The sequence below is a fragment of the Balaenoptera borealis genome (genome assembly GCF_965194805.1).
Source record: "Balaenoptera borealis genome assembly, chromosome: 18".
Classification (NCBI taxonomy): domain Eukaryota; kingdom Metazoa; phylum Chordata; class Mammalia; order Artiodactyla; family Balaenopteridae; genus Balaenoptera; species Balaenoptera borealis.
In genome coordinates, this window is record NC_138877.1 from 78,729,316 (window position 1) to 78,757,014 (window position 27,699).

The following is a 27,699-nucleotide window of genomic DNA, read 5'->3' on the forward strand; positions in this document are numbered from 1 at the left end:
AGGGCTCCCTTTCCTCCACGTCCTCGCCAACATTTGTTATTTCTTGTCTTTTTGATGATGGCCATTTCTGACAGGTGTGAGGTAATATTTCATTGTGGTTTTGACTTGCATTTCTCTAATAATTAGTGATGTTGAGCATCCTTTCATGTATCTGTTTGCCACCTGTACGTCTTCTTTGGAAAAATGTCTATTCAGAGGACATCTGTAAATTCTTACAGGGCTCTAGTCTTGCCTGCCTTTGCACTTCATCCTAATACAAGATAAACAAAAAAAAGCTGGATACTAATCCCTGCACCACTGAACTAAAGGATCATATCTTTTTGACAATTAAAAGTAAAGCCCCGGTCTTCCCTGGTGGTGCAGTAGTTAAGAATCCACCTGCCAATGCAGGGGACACGGGTTCAAGCCCTGGTCCGGGAAGATCCCACATGCCGCGGAGCAACTAAGCCTGTGCGCCACAACTACTGAGCCTGCGCTCTAGAGCCCGCGAGCCACAACTACTGAGCCCACGTGCCACAACTACTGAAGCCCACGCATCCTAGAGCTCGTGCTCTGCAGCAAGAGAAGCCACCGCAATGAGAAGCCCGTGCACTGCAACGAAGAGTAGCCCCCGTTCACCGCAACTAGAGAAAGCATGCGCACAGCAACAAAGACCCAACACAGCCAAAACTTAATTTTAAATAAATAAATAAATAATAAAATAAAAGTAAAATCCCAACTGGTGGACCCAGAGGCAGTTTTAATGACGCCACAGAAATAGCAAAGCTCAGAGGCCACCTGGAAGTTTTTCTTTCAGATAAAAGGACTGCAAACTCATCCTTGGGTTGCAAGTCAGTCAAACCCAGAGGCAGCCGAGGTGGGACACTGAGCACCGCTCTGCAGCAGGAGGGGGAGAGAAAAGCCTCCCCGGAACCAGGTAAACACGGGCGTTTCAAAGAGCTTCCTGGAAGGACCACAGGATGAAGCCACGTTACACAGAAAGTGAGCTCTGAACAGCCGTCAACAAAGATGAATAGGAGCTGCACGCAGGAAAGTTACTGAGGAGGAGTGGACGGCGGGTCAGAGAAAGCAGGTCCAGGAACCCCGCCAGGCAGACAGGGGCAGAGATGGCCCTGTTCCCACACTGGTCACATCCACCAGTGAAGCCATCTGGCCCTGGGCTTTTCTTTACTGGAAAGGTTTTTAAAGCACTCATTTATTCTCTTTACTTGTGTTATAGGTCTATTTAGATTTTCTATTTCCCATGAGTCAGTTTGACAGTTTGTGTTTCTAGGAACTCTCTCAGGTTTTATCTGGCAGAATCGACAAGCTAATTCTAAATCTATATGTAAGTGGAAATGTGCAGAAACAACAAGGACGATTGCGAAAAGAGCTGCTCCTACCAGATACCAAACTCTAAAGCTACGTTTAAGTATTACTGACAAAGAAATAGCAAACCAAAAAAAAAAAAAAAAAATCAGAAAAAAATAGAGTCCAGAAAGACTCGGGTATAAATGGGAATTCAGCATATGATAAAACATGGCAAAACCAACATTTGGAGAGCATCCGTCAAGCCCATGATTCTCGGTACTATTCTTACACCTCTAAGTCTGAAATAATGTGAAAACAAATGGTTGAAGAAAAATAATTAAAGGAAAAAAGTGCAATTACAGATACAAGATATCCAAATGTATGAACTCATCCCATGATTCGACTCTTAAAAAGTCAGACAAATCCACAGGACAAATGGGGAAACAATACAAACAGCAATTAGTAGGACAAATAAAAACAACCAATACACATGAAAAGCTGGTCAATCTCACTAGTAACCAGTGAAACACAAATACATAAATACCATAGGAGACGCCACATCTCATACATTAGATTAAAAACACTTTTACTCAGGTTGGGTAACATGAAGTGCACACAGGAAGGCGGAAGAAGTCGGCCGGGGCGCATGGGGTGGGGGGACCGGGAAAGCCACCCAGCACTCGAGACGGAGTCAGACCTACAGCTGTGCCCTGCCCACAGCCGAGCCGGCCCATCTCCCAGGACCGACTTCAGAGAAGCTCATAAACACTCCCAGGGAGGCACATAAAGGGACGTTCACGTTAATAATGTGGGTAAGATTTAAAACGAAAAGAACAGAATCTGCTCGGATAGCAGAGCCGTTAGGCAAAAGGGCTGTGTCCAGGCAGCAACAGCTACAAGCCCAGCCCTCCACAGGAGGCCTACAGGGCACCCTGGGGGCCTCCACAGCACACACGCACGTGTGGCCGCCGTGTGAGTCCCCAGAGCACGAAACAGTACCACGTACGGTCGGATCTGCTTCCATGTTTGCTTACGTGCAATTTCACCCGCGAAAAACTCGGCGAAAACAGGAGCCCAGCCACGTGGGCCACACAAACATCCCCAGAGACGCACCTGAAACTGCCCTGCCGCCTTCGCCCACGCGTTCCAGCAGCCGCGATCGTCTGTCCCGCCTCCGCCCAGGCCCACAAGCTAATGCCAGGGCTCTGTCAAGGTCAATGCCATATTTACTCTAGAATTTACCCATTTCTTAACCGTCTAATATGTGTTAAAAACTGTGCTACAGCTTCCATTTAATTCCTATCCTTTTTTAATGTAACATAATGACAAGGTTTTTGAGTGTGGTGCCCCTCACTCTACTTTTTGTCAGAAGTCTGGTTTTTACCACATGATTTTGCATAGCAGTGATTTTTAGGGACAAATATGTTACATTCTGGCGGAACTAACTGTATTTCAATAGGTACATATACATATACACATATACAAATAACTTGTCTCATTAAAATTGTCAGCACCACAGTTAACCAGCATGAGTTTAGTTCATACAGTAACGGTGCAAAGCATCAGAACATGTAATACCGCCCTGCCAGGAAACCCGGACTAAGACTGGGGACACCTAGTCCTAGCTTTGCCGCCAACTTGCTGATAAACAGGGACAAGCGATCCGACCTTGCTGAGTTTCCCACTGTTCAAACGAGGATAACAGTTTCTCACTAACCAAATACAACTCTGATCAATGAGGTAATTGGCAAAATAGGCCAGGCATGCAAATGAAGTATGGTGGCATCACTGTGAAGAGAAAATAGTTTCGGGAAAAAAATCAAGAAAGAGTAACTGTTCCCATGCTCCTCAAAGCCGCGCCTGAGAAGGGGGGCGTCCCTTACTTCGTGGTACGTGTCCTCGAGCTCCCCATCGTAGATCCACCGGTAAAGGAAGCTCAGGACAGGGTGCGACACCAGGCTGAGGATGTGCTGCACCAGGGACCTCATGGAGGGGTCCCCCGTCTTGGTGTAGGCGTGGACGGCTGAAGCCAGCTCACCTCCCTTCCTTCCTGGGGACACAGCAAAAAAACACCCACATTGACACTCACAGTAGAAACCAACAACTGAACAGTAATGCAAATGGCCAAGTCACAGAGATAAAGTGTGTCTGCTCTCCTAGTACTGTTTGGACGTAGAAGCAGCAGTCAACATGCGACGGACCAGGAGCCCAGAGGCCTAGGGTCTACCTGGGCTTCACGTGAGTCAGAGCGCTTCACGTGACTCTCCACGACCCCTATGGAAAACGTGACTGGAGATACGATCGAGAACACAATTCTTCACCTTTTCTTGACTGAGACCCACATCAAGACTCACACTTTATACCGCGATCCAGTACACAAATAAGCATATATAGAAAACAGGAGCTTTACAAACAATACTTACACTTGAAGATTTTCTATTTTTTCCTTTTTCTCTTTTGGTATAATATGCTGGTCTCAACTCATTAGACTGATGTCATAACCCATTAACTAACTGGTGGCCCTACAGTGTGAAAACATGGCCCTGTGTTAACAGTGCCCGGTGTCCCAGGAGCACAGCTCAGCACAAAATATCGGGAGTGGCAAAAACCAGATCCAATAGTATAAGCACACGAGGAGTTTCCCATGTGAATAATTCTGGAGTTTATTACATTGCGGAAAGTTTGTTTTTTTTTTAACAGCTTTATTGGAGTATAATTGCTTTACAATGTTGTTAGTTTCTACTGTATAACAAAGTGAATCAGCTATATATATACATACATCCCCATATCCCTTCCCTCTTGCGTCTCCCTCCCACCCTCCCTATCCCACCCCTCTAGGTGGACACAAAGCACCGAGCTGATCTCCCTGTGCTATGCGGCTGCTTCCCACTAGCTAGCTATTTTACATTTGATAGTGTATATATGTCCATGCCACTCTCTCACTTCGTCCCAGCTTACCCTTCCCCCTCCCCATGTCCTCAAGTCCATTCTCTACGTCTGCGTCTTCGGATTGCGGACAGATTTTAAGGAAAGGACTGACGTGCTCTGACTTTAGTAGGATCCCTCTTGGCATGTGTACACAAACAGAGACAGAGCCAGTTGGCAGGTTATGAGGACAGGGCATGAAGAAGGCCCGGAGCGGGGACCCCAGCGTCCCCAGGAGGGCAAAGCCTGGGGGCCTAGGGAGGAGCTGGAGGCGCCAGGACCATGAAAGGGATGGGGGTCGGCAGGAAGACAGTTGGGGGGCTGCCAGTAGCTGGAGAGAAAGGAGGCATTTACTCACTGTATTCGACTTCTTTCTTCTTTTGAGGAAGGTGCCACCCACACCGGGCCCTTGGAATCAGTGGCCCTGAGAACCATCCCGCGGGAGGGGGCAGCGCACGCACAGCCAGAGGGCAGGGCGGCCACCGGTCCCCACATCTCACCTGGCCCTCCCACCCCGAGGGGGCAGGGACCCCCAGTGCCCACAGTTATAGACGAGGAGAGACAAAGGGCTTCCTGGCCAAGGGAGCACACACAGTGAGAAAGATGCTGAGAAGCAACTAGAAACACAGGCCGAGAGCCCAGGGGGGGCCCCACCCAGACGCACAAACAAGGGAACTTGTGACACAGCTGCTGAGCCCAGACGTGGGCCAGAACCTGGGGGGACTGAAGCGCTAGGAGAGGCTGCTAATTGAAAGACAAATAAAAGAGGAACAGAGATAAGCAGCTGTAACACCATGAGCCACAGGAAAAGGCAAAATCTCTGAAAACTAGACCCCGCCCCCTTTCCCTCAAGGAAGTCCTGAGCCTCCAAAGCATAAACACTGGGCTATGCGGACAGCTGGTTATTCTCCCCTGTAAGTTCATGTCTATTAATTTGTATTTAATCAGCATCCTTCTGGCTGTTAAGCATACAAAAGGGCAGGCACAAAAATAAACCTCGGTGACATTCCCTAAAACCTGCTTTGAAATAAAGCAAAATGACCTTGGCAGTGGTCCACCAGGGCCGCCAGGGTCTTCAGTCTTATCTTGGGGTCGTACGTCCAAACCAGAAGACGCCGGAGCGTTAAGCTACTCTCAAGGCCCAAATTCACACCCTGATCATCTTCTAACTGTAGCTGAAAAACAGGAAAGACAGAATGTGTAAGTACGGGTCACCAAACAGGCCAAGCATGTCTTAATCCATGTGAAGTAGACACGGGGAAAGGATTATCCTCATGAAAATGAAACAGAAGGTCCCTCTGAGACAGCGACAGTTCCTTCAAGCTACAGAGGAGGTCTGTTTCAATGGCAGACAGGACCCTGAAAATTAGCAATGAACTGGCTCTAGGACACAATGAAACTTTACAGATATCCAATCCTTCCCGATAGGATTATCAGATTTTTATCTTTTAAAAGTAACGTATGAAGAAACTTAAAAATTCTGTATAGTGGTATTTCCTAACACTTCAAATCATGAAGAAATTAAAAATAAGGTATTTACCTGGGAATGTAAAACAGAGAGTAATCGGTAGTATTCTTTGAGTTCCTGGTGCAAGGCAGCACAAAAGCTCTGTGGAGAAAGGACGAAGCACAATTAAAGCAGGACACGGTCACTGCACACGACGGTCACTACACCACAACACACGGGGACCTCGCAGGACGACGCCTTCAGACAAAGTTCGGGTGTCTGCGAGATGAAAGTCTGCTTCTGTCCACATTCCCCACGCAGGTGTACCCACCAAGACATACGCATTTAATAGCATCCGGAAAGGGCTGTCCCTCAGCATGAGCTTTGCAGGAGGGAAGTGGAGAAACACAGTGCATTTTTCATAAGCTAAGGGGTATTCACTTTAGACACTGATGCTTTATTTTCAGATTACGTCCCTTCTAATTTTTTTTCACTGAAGTATAGTTGATTTACAATATTCTGTTAGTTTCAGGTGTACAACAAAGTGATTCCGTTATACATATATATGTATACATCTATATTCTTTTTTTTTGGACTCTTTTCCATTATAGGTTATTACAGGATACTGACTATAGTTCCCTGTGCTATACAGTAGGTCCTTGTTGTTTACCTATTTTATATATACATAGTACTGTGTATCTGCTAATTCTAAACTCCTAATTTATCCTTCCCCCCACCTTCCCTTTGGTAACCGTAAGTATGTTTTCTATGCCCGTGAGAAACCTGTCTATCCTTTACAGGTTCTGTCACAGGCTCTCCTCCTGCATACCCTTAGGCTTACGCCCAGAGTTCATTCCAGAGTCACAGGAGTATGTGAAGGTCCTTCTGATACCTTTTCAGAATTTAAGATTGAAAAGGTACAAGGCAGTTTTTAATAATGTGGATGGTACAACTACCCTCACCAAAATGGGGGGAACTGGCATGGAGTTGCCAATTTAAAAATATCACTAGTGAAGAACATTAGTGTTAAAGAAACCTTAAGTGTCTATCAGCAGATGACTGGATAAAGAAGATGTGGTAGTGGGTGTGTGTGTGTGTGTACATATGTATGTATACATATATATATATATATATATATATGCAATGGAATATTACTCAGCTGTAAAAAAGAATGAAATAATGCCACTTGCAGAAGCATGGATGGACCTAGAGATTACCATACAAAATGAAGTAAGTCAGACAAAGACAAATACCATATGATACCACTTCAACGTGGAATCTAAAAATAATACAAATGAACCTATTTACAAAACAGAAACAGACTCACAGACATAGAATACAAACTTATGGTTACCAAAGGAGAAAGGGAGGAAAGGGAGGGAAGGGAGGGAAGGGAGGGAGGGAGGTATAAACTGGGAGTATGGGATTAACAGATGCACACTACTATAGTAAAATAGATAAACAGGGATTTACTGTATAGCACAGGCAACGATATTCAATATTTGTAACTACAATGGAAGGTAATAAAAATACATACATATATACATATATACGTATAACCAAATCACTTTGATGTACACCTGAAACACTACACTGTACATCAACTATCCTTCAATTAAAAAAAATTTTTTTAATTGAGAGAATCAAGTCAAAGGGAAAATACACTAAAATATGTAAAGTGACTCATACATGGTCAGTGTTCCCAAGTATTCATTAAACATTTTAAAAAATCGCTATATTTGATTATCTTTGTCACTATCCACTATGTTTTCTCTTTTCTTGAGTTGACCGTGACTGACACAGTCCATTTTCAAACCTTCTTTATGTAAAAAGAACCCTCTTCAGAATGACTTTCTTATAAGATTCTAAGGAGATTAAGCACTTCCCGAGGTGAATGTCACCCCAAAACCCCACGTGTCTCCGTCACAAAGAACATACCTGGCCTACAAGTCCAAATGAACGGTCTAGGCTCCTCTGGTCAGTGTATTTTCTGATTTTATTATGTAACCATCCCAACTCAGCAAGTCTGACCGTCGTATCCCTCAAAGATTTATTTAGGTTTGCCTAAAAAGTAAATATATCCAGAGTTTAAAATAAAAAAAATTTTTAACCCTAGGATTTTAATTATTATTATTTTTTTAACCATTTGTACTTTTATAATTCTTAGGCTTCAACATAAGAAACTTAAAGACAACTAACACACCATCACTAAAGTGAAAGCAGTGAGACTCTAGGGAACAAAAAGCATCACAGAGAAGGCCGGGAAGTAAGACACCTCTGAGCGAGTGTCAGGCTTGGGTCCCACCGCCCCAGCAGTGACTGGCCACGGTGCCCGGCGTGGCAGGGACAGTCTGTGACGTCAGTGGCCTCGTGACTCGGCTAAGAGTCGCAAGAGGACAGAGGGTCAACAAGAAGGACTGTGGGAAAGGCAGGTTCTGGAAGACAGAAGCAAAGATGCCAGGATACCTGGCCGTCAGGTAACTCGCGCACCACTGTCACAGGATGAAAGGGGGCAACGCGCTGAGGATCAAACCAGGGAGCAAACCAGGGTTCCAGGGTGCCGGCTGACCAGGACTCCCGAATCTGCACGCCAGCCCTCGTGACCCTAGTACTGCCTCACAAACCAACCGTGCCTGCCATCTGTCTTGACTTCTGAACACTTCAGACGGGGTTTCAGGGACCGTACCTTTCCCTCCACTTTGTAACAGTTGTCAGCGTTGCTCATCTTGACATTTCTGCCGTCTATGCCCTGGAAGACGTACAGGATATCTCTGACTAGGGCTGCCTCGGCAACTTCCACAGCACCTGTAACACGGTTTTTACAAGGTGAAATAAATCGCACAACACAATTCGCTTCAGGTAATATATTTGCAACCAGAACAAAATTTAAAAACTAAATAAAGGAATTTAAGATGAGAAAGAATATGAAGTTATAAGAAAAAAGGATTTTCTGAAAAGGATATGGAGATCATATAATTTCTCTTCCAAAAGTCTTTTAAAAAGAAAGCAATATGTGGGAGTTTAATATATGATCGGGAGCAGCACAAATCAATCACAAAAGGATGGATGATTATTTCATACGATGTTTAGAAAACTGGCTATATGGTAAGCACGCAAACCTGGTTCCGTCTCCGTCACCGTGACAAAAGGAGCTAACACAGCAGAAAGGGGTCTACGATTTCCACAAACCTTGGAACAAAAGCTAACTCAGAATTTAGGTATTACCCAACGTCATGATGAGAGGCAAAGCCCACAGACCTAAGGTCTCGGCGGGAGGAGACACAGTCAGAGCCCAGCCGGGGTCAGGCTCCCACTCCAGGGCTGCAGTCAGTTGTGGCGACAACGGTCTATAAATACCAGGTTGCAGCAAACCGGGCCTACCGTCACCGGGGAAGGGAGAGCAGACCCAGGAAAGCACTCGGCAAGGACCTGAGCGGTGGGCGGCTGCGGGGAGGCACGGCCAGGGTGACAGGGCGACAAGGCCAGCCTGGAGGACTGAGGCTCCTGAACCCCGCCACGAGAGCGGGAGCCATGCCAAGGCTGTGAGTGTTTAAGACAACAGGGTGCGTCCTACTCACCACCCGCATCCCCCTCTCTCCGTGGCCTTGTCACGCTGCGGGACACAGAGCTGGGGACGCCCTTCGAGGTAGCGGTTTGTGAAGGAGGCTGGTTTGCAGTTAAAGTCCACGCAAGACGTGAGCCCAGCTGCTGTCGGAGACAATCTCCTGCGCCCGGAGCTGGGTGAGACTGTCTGAAAGAGGAAGGGACCGTCTGTGTCTTCAAATGCCAGACTAGTCACGGAGGACACTGAGACAGCCGAAGACACGCTGCTTGAGTTGCTATACTGAGTGACTTAATCCTGAGAACCTGAGACGCCCGAGCGACCACACCACCACCGCCCCCCCCCACCGCCGCCGTGTCCCAGCGACGACACCCAAGGCCTCCTGGGCTCCCGAGGTGGCTCTCGGGCTCTTCCTGCCACCTCCACAGACTTCTCAACACACAAGTCACAACCTACTGGACTTTTCTTTACAAATACATAACACACACCACCCAGCTAAAACCACTTTGAGATTCACTACTGGTTTTACCCTAAAAGTTAACATCTTTCATCCAGTGAACATTCGTTGAGTTAAAAAATCCGAAACTGTCCCCCTTCCCTGTCCTTACTGTCCCTCAGTCTTCACAGCACTTGATACGAAACGAAACATCGTAATCTGCAATTAGTTTTAAAAATGCACAAACATAAAATATAAGGCAAAGGCACATCCAAGGTCAAGACAGCTTCTAATAATTTGGAGAACATGTCAAAGCTGCTCCCTGAAGATGTAGGAAGCTGACAGCTGATTTCTAATGACATACGTTTTGACAACCGCAACAAAAATAGTGCTTCCTGGGACCACAAAATACAGAAACAAGGATCTCAGTGGCACTACTGCTTCCAAGTGGTGAGCTTTGGTTTTAACTGGTCGAGTAAGAGAGGAAAGAAAAACCTGAAACGGCCCTGACTTTTTCCTATTTTTGACAGGGGGAAAAAGTCATCAACAACACTAAATTAAAACTATGTTTTTGAATACAGTCCTAAATTTAAGAAAAAATTCTAAAAGACCACTTCAGCTCAAAGTTCTCTATACGGCTTTTTTTAGATCATGACACTAATTATTTCAAATACTTATTTTAAAGGTGAAAATAAGAACATCTGTTTATTCTTTTAGCCAGAACATGAGTTTAAGATTAAATTTTGGGATGTATTGTGCTGTCTTTCTAAAATACTAGACTCCATTTATTCCACATGTGTGGTACACACATTCTATTTTCTAATAACTTTAACAAAATTTGATTAAGTCGCACAATGACTTATAACTGTATTATGCTCATGTGGAAAACATCATTTGATGGTAAATCCTTGGTCACTGTTCTCCTGGAAAAATATCCACTTTTTGATATTTTAAAGCATAGTCTGCTTTGATGTGATTTCTAGGAATGTGCATGGAAAAACACACAGGAGAGCAAAGTTCCGCGTCCATTCGGGCACTGGCACTGGCTGTACTCTCAGCCATGAGCTCTGCGTGTGATCGGATGTGACAGCACGTTGATGTCACACATGTACTGTAAGATGCCACACGCCTCAGTCTGAAGACCTCAGCACTCGAGGACGAGGCAGCTTTATCTTATGTTCCAGACGTTTTAAATAACTGAGGAAGGGAACAGCACACCCACGAAGGGGACAACGTGCACCGAGAGAAGTGCAAGAGCCCAGCAAGAGCCCGTCGCTCAGTTACGGCCAGAGAAGGCTCTGCTCGCCATCGCGAGCGCAGGCCCCCCGCTAATGGGCCTGTGCCTTCCTTAACAGGCGGAGTCGGCCCAAACCCTTCACAGGCAGCGAGGACTAAACGCGGGAGGGGCTCCCGGCTGAAACGGAGGGAGCGCCTGGAAGGGAACTTCCTAGATAGAGCACCTCAGACCCAGCGCCTAGAACATCCCTGGCACACACGCGGCTCTGAAGACAGTGTCGGTGAAGACGAGACGCCCGATTAAGGGCCGAGCACCCCCCGCGCCCACCGCGTGGGGACGCCCGCCGCGAGCTGGGTTACCCCGGGAGGAGAGGCTGAGGCGTCGGGGCCGGGCCGCCGAGGGTGCACGCGCTGCCGCTGCCCACGCCGCTGCTCCCCAGGCTTCCAGAGCTCTGGGCCGGCGGGGCGCTGCGGTCCTGGTAGTTCAGGGGCAGCGTCTGAGGCCTGGCGTAGTAGCAGGGCGTGGAGTGAGCATCCCGGGGTAGCGCCTGAGCAAACAACGTGGCGTAGCTAGAAACCTGCAAATAAAAGGCGTCACGAATATGGGCACGAACTTACAGAACGCTTTCCCACACCAGCAAAGATAATTTACATTCAGACTTTGGTTCTATTTCTGTAACTGGATTTTGTGCAGGCAGACCTCAGAGATATTGTGGGCTCGGTTCCAGACCACCGCAATAAAACGAGTAGTGAAACAAAGCAAGTCACACGAATTTTCTGGCTTCCCAGTGCATATAAAAGTTATGTGTACACTATACTGTAGTCTATTGAGTATGCAACAGCATTATGTCTAAAAAGCAATATACACAACTTAATTTAAAAATACTTTATTGCTTAAAAATGCTAACCATCGTCTGACAATGCAAAGTTGCCACACACCTTCAACTTGTAAAAAATGCAGTATCTGCGAAGCACAATAAAACGAGATGTGCCTGTACTTATTAAACGATAAATCAGGTATTATAGTTTTGAAATATGCCTGAACTGGTAAGGTTCTGGAAAGTTTTCTGAATCTCAAAACTCCCACATGGTCTCATAACTAAACACTTTACTCAGAAACCAAGCAAACTGAAACTCAAACAATTACTCAAACATTTTTAAAAGTCTGGCATTATTATGTAATGAAAGAATGCTCATTACTCAGACTAAGGCTTTAAAGGTAAATATGACTCTTTCACCCACATTCTTCAACTCTCTAAACACTCAAATTTCTGTGGTCGAGCATCTTATTACACCAGACTCTCTGGGACTCCGGGCGGCAGCCCAACAGCTCTTTCAAACACCGCACGGGTCAAAAACTGAACCCAGTGACAACAAACTTTTCATGGTATAACAGTAATTAATGTTCATCATGATATCTGAAAACCCAAGAAAACCTTAAAAGGTCTTCTAACCCAACGAATAATGAAGCTGTGCTAATATTAATAACTTTACAGAATAAAAATCTGAAAACTGATAGTTTATGCTCTATTTAACCAGACATTGTTATATTTGAAGTAATAACATGATTCTCAAAAACATCTTAAGGAAACACAGCATACCGACTAAAAATGCCCTTAAAAACAAAACAAAAACAAAAACAAAAAAAGAAAGAAAAAGAAATCTCTTGACCCTCATGACTGCCCAGAAAACTATACAAACTTTTTTGCTTTTCTCCTATTATTTTCTTAAGTATGGAAGCCAATTCCTACCAAAATTTGGTATAACTGTCCCAGCAAAAGACACTGTGCTTTAAAAAGGCATCGAGCTGTGAAAATAGAGACTCTCACCTTGTTAGGCTGCTTGCGTGGATCTTCACTAAGGCTTAGCAAGAGGTAGAGAATTGACCATTTATTTTTCAAAACTCCCTGTTTAGAAAGAAAACATTAAAAGAACAACTTTGTACTAGTTCCCAATTTTATCTTCCTCTCTCCTAAATTACCCTTATTTCCAAAATAGAAACGCATTTTAAAATTCACCTGGTAACGTCAAATCTAAATTTGTCCATTTTTCAGGCACTACCATAGTGCTATCCATGAGAAGGCAAGAGAACGTTCTCAAGAGGTCAAGACCCTTGGAACCTTTAACCCCCTGAAATCTAACTCCAAAGTCCCAACGTGAACATTTTTTCAATTATCCTATTCCTGTCTAACGGTATTTCCTCCCTGAAATAATTCTTATAATAACCAACTTCCCAAACACAGTTGATTATAAGAATAATGCCATCACAAAATGTGTGAATGCTTTCCCCGCCTTAAGTCCAATTTAAGCCGTAAAACAAGAGTATTAGGAAAAAAGAAAATAATTCCAAAGTATAAGACGTAGGTTTCAGCATCATGCGTTCTTGGGAAGCTCAAGGTTCTGAAGCACTTAGATGTCAGGATAACTGCCCCTAGGCTTCTATGTAAGGTAATCATGATGATTTCATTAATTTCCAAACGTGTATCACTCCCCCCGATTCACAACCGTTCACAGCAAGCAGCCCACCCTCCATACGTGTTATCCCAAACTTACAGCGCATTGCACTCTATTCCTGTATCCCTACCTTTCCCATGCATAGGCTAGAAACTATAAATACTTTATTTACAAAACAAATTATGGGACGGTTACTCACGTTGCACAAGTTCTTCGTTATATGTATAAAATATTCCTAGAAAGTTTCTTTAAAGAACAAGCTCATTCTAGGTATGTAATTGATTCACACAGAATTTTTCAGAAACAGCAAACTCCCCAGCTGGGACAACAGCAAGGAAGGAAGAGGCCAGCCCTGACCGAGGCCTCAGCCCAGAGGGAAGCAGACGTTCGGGCAAATACACTTTGGTTTCATGAACTGCCCTTCCAGACACAGGAGGATCGCTCAGTGGCCCAGGCTCACGAGAGGAGCCCCCGAGGAGACGTGCGTCTCTCAGAAACAGAGACATGTGTCCCTGCAGCGCGGCAGGAGGGGCTCACTCTTCCCTACGCTGCCTGTTCCAGGGGAAGCCAACCAGAAGCAAGGGAGCCTAGGGGCTGCAATCCACACCCGTCAGCCCCCCGGAGCCCAAAGCAGCAGAAAGGGGGAGAGAACAGAGCTGGTGGGACCACCAGAATCAACAACTCCAGCAGCACACGTTTCAGATGATTCTAAACCACTTCAGACCCTGTTGTCTTAGACTTTGAAACTGAAAGGACCTCAATTCAGACATAAAACGTTGAACGCTGTGCACACACTGAATTTTACATGTGGAAACACGTATCAGGGCCCCGTGAGCTCTGCAGGAGCATCGGGACAAGCGTTGCACGCACAGTTATTGAGACCGGCGCGCACCCCAGCCCACCCCTCCTGAGGCCCCCCGCTCCTCTCGCACAGCCCCGCACAGCCCCGCCTTCCTCCGCCCGCCCGCAGCCCCTCCTCGTCCTCAGCTCTGCCCCGCCAGCCGCGGTCCAGCTTCTGGCCCAGGACACCCTGCCCACGCCTCTGCTCCCTGACTCCCACCTGGGGTCTAAGGACACAGTGGCAAACGGCAAAGGGCCCCTCGGACCTGCGCTGGTGCCCACGGGCACACTGCTGGAAGGCCCTGACGGGCGGGAGGGAGGACAAAACACCGACCATGGCTGTGGTTCCAAAGAAGCAGACGTTTCAGCAACAAGAAGGAACGGCTCCCGCCGCTCGCTAACACCTTGCCTCATGCTTCGGCCTCCAGCCCTAGGAAGCCGGCTACCATGTAAAACATCGCTGCTTTAGGAATAAGCATTTGGGGCTCCAAACTGAACTGTGGAAAACAGCCACTTAAATTAGAAACTCCCTAAATATGTTTTCACCTAATGGCCAGTGTTAACAGACATAACAGCTCTTACTGATGAAATCTCCCTTTGGGGATCTCAGTAAGGCTAATAAGCATCTCGGGAATGTGACATCTGATAAGCAGATCTTGGTAATTTTCAATGCACAAGTGAAGTTGTTTTTAAAAATAGAGAAAGATTAAGAAAACCAAATAATACAGCAGTTTGAAACTATCTGCCTGGAAACAACTGTACAAAAAAAGGTTCCTCTTTTTTTTTTTTGATTTTATAATTTAATGTTAGATTATATTCATATTGAAAGGTTTTTTTTTTAAATCATATCTCTTGCAAGGTCATTTCTTAACTTCATAAATATCATAAAGATGGAAAAACATACTTAAAGCAGTGAATCCAAGTAAATCCAATTGAATTAAGGAATCAAAAAGGTCAGCAAATAAGGTTAGGCTTCTCTTTAGGGGCACAACAGACGAACAAAGAGGAAGACTTGAAAGAACCACAAGTTCTACTACTGGCAGCATCGGGCACTGCTCCGTGATTTCACCATCGTGAGACTAACCGAGTATTTGCTGAGCAGAGCAGTAAACTTCTCAGGATTTCACTTTCTTCTCTGTAAGAGAAGGGAGACGGCTACCTAGCTGTCTAGCTTCCTTTATAGTCTGAACCACAAAAATCTCCCGCTAGGATTCGTTAGTTTACTGGAGTAAAGGCCAGCAGAGTCTTTTATAAAAATAACAGGTTAGAAAAACCACTCATGTGCAAGTATCAACATCCAAGCACAAAATGTTCAAATCAATTTTTTATTTATTTACTGTGACAGTAATTTACTGTAATTTATTCACAGTAACAGCAGGAATTGCACCTGATGAACAGTGAGATGCACCAACAAGCTAAGCCTCTGCTGTAGTGTGTAGACACGTCAAAGCTCCTGCTGATGTGCTTCCTCCCAGGGACGTAACTAAGACTTCGGTGACACGCTCACTGCCCAGGAAGTCTGATCGCTTTCTCACTGTAGCTTCATTCATCTTTATAAGCAATTTCACATTCAACCCAGCTAGAACCTACTTCTAACACCGAACGTCTTTGAAAAGCAAACACTATCTAGAGTTGAAAGCCACTACCCAACACAGAGAAGGTGACCACGTGCTCCCGCCACAATAACTGCCTCGCCAACGGCAGAGCAGCTTTCAGACACGTGCGTGATACCTGTGAGTGAAGTTTCCTGTGGAGTTCTGAAAATAATGCAGCATCTGCTTCTCTTCTCTGTCGGGTAACTGGAAAGTCAGAAAATGAGCATGTCAATGACACACACCGAAGTTTATTCTTATGATACTATTTCACCCACAGTAATGGATAACTCTGACGTCTGCAACGAACCTTGAGCTTAAGAATCAAAATAACTAGGCAACGTCACTTCAGCTCCATAAATTTCGTCAAGTCATTGGATCTGAGATTTGTAAAATATGGACAAAATTAGGCTGCAATCAAAGAGTTTATGTGAAAATTAGCTAAAGTAACAGAAACGATGGGATTTTTTTTAGATCCTATCTATAAATAGTAACAAACGGCCCAGAGAGGCAAAGTACCACGAGTTTAATAAAGGCCACCTGGAGGGAGGGATGGGCAGTGAAAACATCTTTGGGATCCTAACTGCAAAAGGCAATAACAAAGAAGTACCCCATTCATGACAGTGTGACTTAAAACCACACCTTCTAAGCATTTTTGTTAATATATACTGCAATGCTTCATCGTGCTTTGGTGTAAGATGTAAGAGTCAGTTACTGTTTCAAAATCGAAATCGAAACAGCTAAGGGGCTAATCTTCACCCAGGAATTCGTTCCATGCCTGTGTGTCCCCAGGGCTCACGGCCACAGCCCATTCTCTAGAAGCCAAGGGAACCAACGAGAGGCTCACTCGCCGCGCGGCTCCGTGAAGGAGGACGTGGGCCTGGGAGGAGACGCTCACCCACGTCCACCACGCTGCACGCACCACCCGTGCACGGGTGCCTCTCCAAGGAACCCCGTTACGGCCGAGAGAAAAGCACCCCCTCAGAAGCTGGCTTACGGCCTCACTGTTCTCCAAGGAACCTCTGCGTCTGTTTACCCCAGAGTAGCAGGACTGCTTTCTTAAAATCTCATCCGCCAAGCTCACTTAGTTTAAATGTTTGAATTCTTCTCTAGAAAGACAATGAATGACTCGACAGCCAATACCTTTTCATATTCATCACCTAGGAAAGGGTCCCCGTATCATGTACTGATCGTATGGCCCAGTATGTCTCGTATGGACATACCAGAGGCCGCTTCATCCTAATCAAAGCTGTACCTCCAAGTCTTCCTGTGCAGAACGGTAAAGCTCTCTTTAAAATGCATTATTACAAAATGCATTCAACAAAATGAATGCAGTTAAAAATTCAATATAATTTACTTTTACATGTTATTTCTACAGAATGGGACTAATGCTAACTCAGATATAAAAGTCACAGGACAATAAAATATAGTAAATAATACTAATAAAAATGAACACAGAATATTCACCCAAAAAATGATGTTTTATCTAATAGACGACTAAATAAAGCAAAACAAGCCTTGAGTTACAATGTACCTCACTTACCAATGTGAAAAATGAAGAAACCAATAGGTGTGAAATTTTGTCACACACGATGAGTTTTGCAATTTGTGTCAATATAAAACATACTAGCATTTTATATCTGAAGCCAGCCATATAAAATGGCAAGTTAACATTTTTGTGCTATTCCAGCGGGCAGAACTACCATACCCCAACTAATCTAATATACCAAAAACAATTACCAAATTTCAAAAATATTAAAATGTAAAAACTATGTCTAAGAATGAATGAAAGATGATAGGTCATCTTTCATAGGTCACCAGATGATAGATCACTGGTGACCACTCCATGGACCATCACTGACACCTCAACCACAGCTGGGCCACGTCAGGGCTGGGGACTCGGGCTGGGGGCCCAGGAGCAGCCGCGGACACCAGGTGATAACGGGCAGAAGAGACGCACTGTGTCTACACAGCAAGCCTCATTTCAAAGGTACAGAGACTACACAGAACAATAAACTGCACACGGTTACAGTTTTCTCCTTAAACAAAGATCCTTCAGGACCCACTCAACAACGTGGCCGCCAGTCCTGTGACTCTGAGGACAAACTGCCGTCAGCCAGTCCAAGCACGTGTAGCGCTCTCACCAGCGGGTCTGGGTCTGTACGTTCACAAAGGGCATAAAGGTCTGTTCAACGCAGTGCCTAGCAGTTGGGGTCCTCACTAATGACCTAAAGTGTAACAATCATCAGGGGTCAAGAAGCGAGCGCAATGTTCTCAGGTTCAGTTTTACAGACAAGAAAGGAAAATGAGTCTTCACACTATGATAAACAGTCCGTCCCCCCACCTTACACGGTACCTACGTGCCAGGGAACCCCAAGATCGGAATCATGCCAGTCCTGCGCTGCTCAGCGAACCGCCCCCAGACCCAGCCGCTCACACGCCAGGGTCCCAACCCTAACCGCAACCGCCACTTCCCAGCTCGGGTACCCAGCTCTGCAACAGGACGTCCACACAGAGCCCCGGCCAAACAGTTAATAAGGCAACAGCTGAGGTGGGAAACGGTGCCATGAGGAACTACCGTCGAGAAGGTGGCATTACCACTTGCGACAGCCCGTTTCACCTGGGCGGGTTAAGAGCCGGGCCCGCAGGGAGAATGCACCTGCTTTCTCAGGTGCCAGGCTGCTGCTTAGGTGGCTGGGGCCAGGCTCTTGAGTCTGGAGAACTGTGAGGAAAGGGGACCCGGCCCCTGGAGAAGAACCACCCTCCGACCGGGACGGGGCAGCTCTCACAAGCGGGTCCTGGTGCTCAGAGCCCCCCCTTCAGATGCTCCGGGGACGCACAGTCGGACAACCATCCCTAACCGGGGGCTACTACGTGGAGAGCTTCCTTCTCTAAGGTAACACTGTGTATGAAAGCTTTCAGGACCATCTCAGAATTACAACATTCAACGGCAAGCTCTAAAGTACTGCAAGTTGACTCACTGAGTTGTTTTAACTGCCAAGATAATACCCTCTGTTATCTGGTCAAAGGGTGCATAAGATTAAACACTTCGAATCACAAGATAAGCAGCAAGTTATATGAAGTCCTTTTATCTTCCTCACATTCTTAACCCACATTATGTTGTTATAATAGTATTTAAAACAACCCCCTTCCACTATGTTCTTGTCCTTATTTTTAATATATATTTTTATATATTTGTAATAGTACCTATAATTAAAATGTGCTTCGGAACTACATATATACATACACATACAAAGAAATACATACATATGTAAGGAAAGACACAAGTATATATCTGTGTGTGTGTGTGTGTGTGTGTGTGTGTGTATAAACTTAAGCTTTGACAAGTTTAAGAATGCAACACATGATAACACTTAAGAAAAATACATACGTTCTTTCTTGATTTTTTCAGCTACTAGAAATTCATCTCTTTCAACAGTTGGGGCAAAGTTGCTGCCAATAACTCGCACGGCATACTGGAACTGCTGGGCCACATCGGCTGAAAGGTAAATAAAAGGATGCAACTTATCACCATCACGTTACGTCGCGATCCCCCAAGGCTTCCAGTTCAACACGGTGCACTGGGCAGGTGCATCTACTGTCCACCTTCCCCAGGGCTTAACTGAGAGGACGGAAGAGCCACAAAGAGGCAGGATGAACGACTACATGAGCAGAATGACAGTTTTACAGACAAAGAGAGGGAGACAGCAACAGAAAGTCTGAAAACTCCTAGGAGACAGAAAACAGATTGGACTGATAAACCTAAAAAAAGGAGCAGGAAAAGTGCCAGCGCAACCATGGCACCTGCTCAGCAGAGCCCACAAGGAGCGCCAAGGCTCACGTGCGCACACACGCCGGGAGTGGCCACGAGCAACCAAAACGGGCAATAACTTATGAACCATGTGTGCACTTCCAGGTAAAGAGGATGGCTTAAACACAGACATGCGCCTCCACGCCCTTCAAAAACCCACTAAACTGAGAAAAGGGGATCTTTTTTTTTTAAGGCATAAACCTACAAGAGCAAAGAAAACAAGGCAGATCAGTAAACCCTGCTGACTCGACTTCTACAAGTGTGTCCCACTACGATCACTCCATAGCCACTAGCCCATCTCAACAAGTCTCCTGAGTAGCTGGTGACCTACTCCTCCTTTTGCCCCTGGAGTAAATGACCCACACGCAGTCAGGCTGATCCTGAGGAAGGCCTACAACACTGGGCCCCTTGCCACCTGCCCCTTGCTCTCCTGGCCCAGCTCACGACACACCAGCCATGCTCCGCGGTCCTGCCCTTCCTTGAGGACGCCTCACTCACGTCCAGCTGAGAACCCTGACACACCCTCCCCCCCCCAGCTCCTCAGACCGCCTTCCCACCTCCAGCACACGTACACACGCACACACGCACACACACGCACACATGTACACACACACGCATGTGCGGAGTCTTCCTTAAACACCACTGCACCACAACACAGAAGGTGAGTGTATACATGGGGGAAAGGAGCAAAAAGAAGTAACTCAAACTGTTTCTGTGGAGTCACAGGATTAGAGGGGAGATATTCTTCCTTATGTTTTCCCACACTTTAAAAATTTTCTACACCAACTATACGTTAATTTTATAAACATTAAGTGTCACTGAACATCTCTTATTTAAAAGGAGTGCTTGTATAACTATTTTAGTTAAAAATTATTTTTAGATTACCACAATCCTGAGTTCTACAAACAACAGTTCGTTAACAACATACCCAAGGACGTCACACAAAAATCCCCACTCTAAAAGTTTCATAAACTTTTGAATTTTCTCCTGCCCAAAATGCAAACCTCCTCAGTACCAGACACACTCTCCTCGTCCTTGTCTTCACACCTTCTCCACACCTCTGCATGTCTGTCGCATCCCTCCCGCCTCTGCAGCCACATTGCAGTTTCCCTATCTGCCTGCCAGCCAAATTTCCAGTCTATCTTTCTTGTGGATGATAAAATATCTGAAAAACCCATCAGCTATTTCTTAAACCAGATCTACCTATCCTGTGCTGCAAAGGTAGATGCATAGAATGCAGACTATGAAAGAAATTAGCAGAGGCCGTTATTCCTTCTTTAATAATGACTATCATCAATATGATATCAATAATGACTATCAATAATGACCATCATTTAATAATGACTATCATCAATATGATATCAATAATGACTATCAATAATGACCATCATTTAATAATGACTATCATCAATATGATATCAATAATGACTATCAATAATGACCATCATTTAATAATGACTATCATCAATATGATATCAATAATGACTATCAATAATGACCATCATTTAATAATGACTATCATCAATATGATATCAATAATGACTATCAATAATGACCATCATTTAATAATGACTATCATCAAGGATTAAAATGCAAAATATCAAGCAACGTCAACTATAAATTTCTCTTTTAACACTCCCAAAACATCATTCAATTTTTAAAGTAAACTCAATCAGTAATTCAATGAATAATTCCAAAGTACCTACTACATGCCAAACAGTACAGGCCCTAAGAATAGAAGAGACAAGAAATAGTGGCTAACAAGGCAGCCTTAGTGAGAATACAAAAAAATGAGGCAAATAATACACAAGGTAATCAGACTGTGACAAGAGCTACTGAGAAATAAGCAGGACATTACAATGGCAAATAACAGGGAAGACTTCATGAAACACGCTGGTTGAGCAAGGCCTCTCTGAGGAAGCGACCTCTGAGACGGGTAGGAGCCTGCCAGGTGAAAAGCCAGAGAACCAGGTGGAAAGGACACAGTAGTGGGATTCACAGGGCTACTCAGGACACTGTTCCTCAAAGGAGGCCAATGACACTGGATTCTAAAAGCCAAACTCATTCCACCAAGAGTCCCAGACAAGGAGGTCCACACGGCAGCTCTGTGAGGATCTGGCTTAACCCAAGACTAAAAATAGGAACATTCAAATTTTTGACCACAAAGTACCAGAGTACTCTCGCCTCCAATCTGCTCTGGGCATGTGCGAGGCGTGGGCGGTTGGTTATCAGGAGCGGGGAGGGGGAGGTACACCCCCCGCCAAGCCTCTGAGGACATTTCTCTGAGAAGAAATGGCACCAGTGAATTCAAGGATTTACTGTCTGAAGAGGGCCAGAGGGCCGCTGCGCGCTGCTGACACACGCTTTCCCGCAAGCAGGTGAGAGCCCAGCCCGCAGGCGGGGCCGCGCCTCTCCCGCCGCTACTCAGCACAGAGGCACAGCAGCGGGAGGGAGTGAGTTCAAGGCAAGAGGCTCCGGAATCAGAGCCCTGGGCGCCCGTCGGGGCCCTGCACGTCGTGGCCCTGCACGTCACCAGCCGGACGACGGCGAGCCAGCTACTTCACCTCTCCGGGTCTCAGGGGCCTCACCTATAAAATGAGGTCACTAATAACCACTGCAACCTCCCAGAGGGTAAGCAGGGTATCTGGCACATAGCAAGGACTCAACAAACGTTAGCTATCTTTATTACTATCAACCCGAAAATGTCATTTAAATGTACACTGTGTCTAGCATAGCCATCAAAATTACAACTCAACAGAGCACCCCTAGTTTTTAACCTCAAGCAAGATAACGTGGTCTTCATCCTGTAGCTTACAGACAGGGAACAAAATCAGCCTTCAACAGATCTGATTAAACTGTTTTCTAGAAATGACCCTCTGGCTGCAGGGTGGGAGAGAAACTGGGAGGGGGTGCAAAGCCAGGGCCAGCGACACCGTGGGACCACAGGATCTCAACCTGACACACGAAGGCCCAGAGAGCACGCAGGTGTGGGCCCAAGAGGTTTCAGATGGAAGACAGCTGCCTCTGCATCCCAGAAGGGTCCTCATCCACACGGTCAGGTAAGAGACAACCATTGAACTTCAAGGTGCACAAAAATAAGCGAGTCCCCAGGAATTACAAAAACTCTACAGGCGTGTGCTTCCCAGAGTTTCAGAAAGTGACCGAGGACAAACTGTCCAAGTCGTAAGTTTCTGCCTTCCTGCACCTCCTCTACCTGTGGGCTTGTGCACACGTGGCACTGCTTTCGTAAAGGACAGGCCAACAGGTCAGTAACCTGAACCAGCAATCCCCACCCCAGACACAGGTCAGAATGACTGTGTTCCAGACGCCAAGCTCCAACAGACACCGCCAGGACCAGTATCTCTGGAGATGGGGCCCACAATATTAGTTGTGAATAAGTGCCACATTTAGAGAATTCAAAATGAAAAGACGTAACACTGCATACAGTAAAAAGTCTTCCCCCTCCACTACTGTCTGGCCACCAGCTCCTCTCCCCAGAGCAGCCAGTGTTATCAGGTTCTCGTGAGATCACAGATGACTCTGATCACAGCACTAGTTGAAAAGCAATGCTCTAAAACAAAAACAAAATAAAAATCATTGCTCTAGTTTGTGGTTCTCAAACTTTTTGGTCTCAAGCCCCCTTAACACTTTTAAGATTGAGGACCCCTAAAAGTTTTTTATTTATGTGGGTTACATCAATCTATATTTACTGTATTAGAAACATAAACCATGATCATTTTTAAATACTAATTCATTTTAAAACAGCAATAATAAACCCATTAGGTACAATTTTAAAATGAAGCCTAAACCTTTAAAATTTCAATATACACATTAATAAACATTTAGTGTACATTTTAACATACACATAATAAGTTTTTTTTTCCCCACATAATATGTTTTGATGTATATTTAATATACATTGATTTTCCCAAGGTAAAGACTACACTTTCTTTGGAACTTCATCAAGAACTCTTCACAATTTTCAAAAATCATAAAATCCACAGCAACACCACTTGTGGTCCACAAACCACCAAGACAACATCCTTTCCCTGCCTGCACCATGGCTCACGCTGCCCTCACATGGCCGTTCCCAGTCAGGGCCATCGTCTGACCTCAGTATGTGGGCTACTGTAGTCCTACCTAATCATTTGTGCTAAAACACTTACCTAACAAAAAACTCCTGTATTTCTTCTTAATCTCTAGTTAGAAAGAGGATTACAAAGTATGAAAAGGAATGTTGCCTCTGGCAGAGCGGCAACACTATAACATCAAGTACACTGTTTCCAAAGACAGAAATAATGACTATCCAAAGATATAATAATAAGTAAAATGTTCTCCAGGAGAGGCTCAAGGATGTGGAGAGAGAATTCTCCACTCAATAACTGGCACTGTGTGTTTCAAACAAATTCACAAGTGTTATAAGCTGGAAAAGGTGGGAAATAATGGTTATACTAACTTTATAAAAGTGTCAAGCATCATTATAGCTAGGTGCTTTGCTTCTGAAGGCCCCTTGAAGCTAACTACAAATTAAAAAAAAAAACTTTATGAAAAATTAATTCATATGAAATTCACATGAAAAGTAACAAGTATCTATTATGCCTCAATTTCACAGTATTAAAAAAGCAATATATTATAAAAGCATAAGGCCAATTGTTTGTAACGTCACTAGAAAATGTAGTTAATCAAATGTTCTACTAAGTTAACAGATAAAATACCCACCAATGAAAAGAAATTTTTTTAAAATCTCAAACACTGTAAAGGCAGCAATAACATTGCTCCTTTGTTCACTAAGGAAGAATAATTTAAAACAGAACAAGGCAAGCTATTAAAGACATATATTCTTCGGTAAGTAGCAGCATAATTTGGAATTATGAATACAACTGTTTGGCAATCCTAGCTGTCCAGAACAGAACAGAGCATCGTTTTAGTGGATTTTATGATATATTTTACTCTGAGAGGACCCCTCAGGATCTCACAGACAGCTTATTTACTTTTTTTTTCCTTCCAGTTTTATTGAGATATAACTGATATACATCACTGTATAAGTTTAAGGTGTACAGGAGCCAATTTACTCTTAATTTAGACACAATTCTACATGGAGCGAGAGGATGGTGCAGAACTTTCTGAAAAGTTTTTCAACCTCCTGGAATGGGTGAAACTAAGTCAATCAAAAGGAGCCTCAAATGTTAAAAAAAAATTTGAGAAACATGATGACACCTCGCAATGAATGAATGGTCTTCAAATTCTAGTTGTGACAATGGAAACGGATGAATGTGTGGTTTATCCCTGGAGGAAAACTGAGGGCCCACGGATGTAATGCAAACCCTGACTTTAACATGAGTGAATCATGACCAACCATCTCAGTTCCCTGGTGTCTCCTATGATCAGGAACGTCAAATCAGAAAGGCAACTCAGACACACACAGAAGAGCTGGAGATAAAAACAAAACAGCCAGGCCTGCCCTCCTCAAGACCTTGGCCCAGGTGTGCCAGGGCCCCTCCCTCTCTCCACCCAGGTCTCTATTTAGGTATCCTCAGCTTTCCTTCAATATCCCTTTACCCTGGGCTTCCCTGGTGGCGCAGTGCTTAAGAATCCGCCTGCCAATGCAGGGGACACAGGTTCGACCCCTGGTCCGGGAAGATCCCACATGCCGTGGATCAACTAAGCCCATGCACCACAACTACTAAGCCTGTGCTCTAGAGACCACAAGCCACAACTACTGAGCCCGCTGAAGCCCATGAGCCACAACTACTGAGCCTGCACTCTAGAGCCCGTGAGCCACAACTACTGAGCCCGCGTGCTGCAACTACTGAAGCCCACGTGCCACAGCTACTGTAGCCCGTGCACCTAGAGCCCGTGCTCTGCAACAAGAGAAGCCACTGCAATGAGAAGCCCATGCACCGTAACAAAGAGTAGCCCCTCTTTTAGCAATGAAGACCCAACGCAGCCAAAAATAAATTAATTTTTAAAAAAAGATTAAATCTAGTCTAATAACTTGTAAATTAAAAAAAAAAATCCCTTTACCCTACTTTATTTTTCATCACAGCACCACTAAACAACATTATAAGTTTACTGTTTTTTTTTAAATAAGTAACGTTTCTTCCACTCTAACAATGAGAGAAAATCTTCTTGTCTTTAATTTTTATTTATTTATTTATTTAACTTTTTGGCTGCGCCGCATGGTGGGATCTTAGTTTCCCCGACCAGGGATCAAACTTGCGGCCCTGCATTGGAAGCATGAGTCTTAACCACTGGACCGCCAGGGAAGCCTCTAAGTTTACTGATTTTATCACATATCCTCCACTAGAATGTAGCATCTATGAGAGGAATTACCTGTCTCTCTACCTCTGCATCACCAGCGCCTAGCACAGTGCCTGGAGGTGGGGGGAGCCCAAAGATTTCTTAGATGAACAAAGGAAAAGAGTGAAACTTCAGAAACTGGAGCAAGAACCGTGTAAAGTCAGTGTCATTTAACAGACTGACCAAAGAAAACTCATCTTTTTGCTCCTAAGACCATCAAATAAATTATGTACGCTAATTGTCCAGAATCATGAAAGGTCAAAATGCAGTCTCAATTCTTTAATTTTGTCTTAAGTCTTCCTGCAAAAACTGCACACTTCCTTTCCCACATTATGGTGCTCAAGGAATAAGGAACCCAGTTGCTTCAATTACCCAAAAGATCCCTTCGTAGCGCATCCCCTCTTCCCCCCTCCCTCCCGCCAAAACAAACATCGAGAGACGACAAACTGTGCCGTATTTTACGGTTCCAGGACTACACAATGGCTTGACCTACTGCACGGGACTGGTCTGGTAGCAGGACTCGCCATGTGAACCCTGCAGAAATGGTTTTACATGAAAAGCAACCCTCAGCCCTTCATCGAAGGAAAACGTGGCAGGTAACCGTCATAGGCACCTTCGCATCATCCTCAAATCCGCTCCTTTGCTAACGTTAAGGGGAAACTGTGTGGCTCCACCACCCGGACCCCCTCCGCGGCGTCGCCCCCGCGCAGTCACGGGCGTGTGACCCGGGCCAGCCCGCCGCGCTCTCCATCCGGATAAGCGCGGGAGCGCCCGCCCGGCCCTGCGGCCGGAGGAGGCGGACGCGCGGCGGCTGACCGTCCTCCGGGCTGCACCCCGGCACCGCGCCGGGCAGCGGTGACTCAGCCGCCCCGGGACCGGCCTCCTTCCCCCGCCCCGGGGGCTGCAGCGCCCGCAGGCCCGCCAGCCCCGACCCCGCCAGCCCCGGGGACGCCTCCCAGCCGCCCGGCCAGCCCCGCTACCTTCACTCCTGCCCAGGATCCGGCAGCACAGGTTCTGCAGCAGGACGTTCGGCGACTTCTGGTCCGGGGTCGCCATCCTAGCCCGGGGCTGCCCGCGGGGGCCCCGCGGAGCCCCTGGCGCTCGCCTGCCCCGCCCCGAGCCCGGCGTGCTCCGGAGGCCCGGCCGCCCCCGTCCGCCCCGCGCCCCGAGAGCTCCCGGGTTCCCCACAGGCTAAGGGCCCGCGGGCAGCGCCGGCAAGAAGGGCGCCATTTTGACGGAACCCGCCGAAACGCGGGCCCCTCCCACAATGCCCCGCTTCTTCCGGGCGCTCGGGGCCGCTGGTGCGCCGGCTTAAGGGTTCCTCCCGACAACTGCGGCCCAGCCAGGAAAGTTCCGGAACCAGGCGCCCCAGCCGCTGCTGCTCGCGGTGCTCAGACCCACAAACGTGCCCAGGTGTCCTCGAGGGTCAGGACGGCTCCGACCCCCAGACGTCCCCAGCAGAGGGGCAGGACGGCCCCTGACCTGCTGTGAGAGTAGTGGGTGCCCAGCAGCGCTTTCACAGTCCATAATTTTTTTTAAAGGATCATTGTTTCTACTTACACTTTGGGTGGAGAAGTCTGTTTATAGAAGTACAAGGGTTTTATGATTTTCGACACGTGGCTGACGTCGACACCGGCCACATTGTCCAGCTTTTCATAAGAGTGCTGATTGGCACCTCCCCACCCCCAGCCCCAGGTAACTAGTCAGACAAGAGCGAGAGAAGGGGGCAGGCTCGACCACCAAAATGTGTTATATGGTCACGTGTGGCTACTTGGGGAAAAGGGCTGGCTGATGGCAAGACTTGGG

At 45.9% G+C, this 27,699-nt stretch overlaps 1 protein-coding gene across 2 annotated transcripts in view; it reads right to left on the reverse strand.

Annotated features, from left to right (window-relative positions):
• The window catches only part of TUBGCP3 (tubulin gamma complex component 3), a 61,279-nt gene extending 34,126 nt beyond the window's left edge, over nt 1–27,153 (reverse strand). For both annotated transcript variants that reach the window (XM_082365845.1, XM_082365844.1), the window contains exons 1-11: nt 26,874–27,153; nt 19,174–19,281; nt 15,922–15,989; nt 12,726–12,803; nt 11,257–11,474; nt 9,241–9,413; nt 8,349–8,467; nt 7,601–7,726; nt 5,756–5,824; nt 5,258–5,390; nt 3,174–3,340 (exon numbers count right to left, since the gene is read on the reverse strand). In XM_082365845.1, the coding sequence (XP_082221971.1) occupies nt 3,174–3,340; nt 5,258–5,390; nt 5,756–5,824; nt 7,601–7,726; nt 8,349–8,467; nt 9,241–9,413; nt 11,257–11,474; nt 12,726–12,803; nt 15,922–15,989; nt 19,174–19,281; nt 26,874–26,949 (1,335 nt within the window). In that variant the 5' untranslated portion in view covers nt 26,950–27,153. The remainder of the gene's footprint in view (nt 1–3,173; nt 3,341–5,257; nt 5,391–5,755; nt 5,825–7,600; nt 7,727–8,348; nt 8,468–9,240; nt 9,414–11,256; nt 11,475–12,725; nt 12,804–15,921; nt 15,990–19,173; nt 19,282–26,873) is intronic.
• Nucleotides 27,154–27,699: the final 546 nt, after the last annotated feature.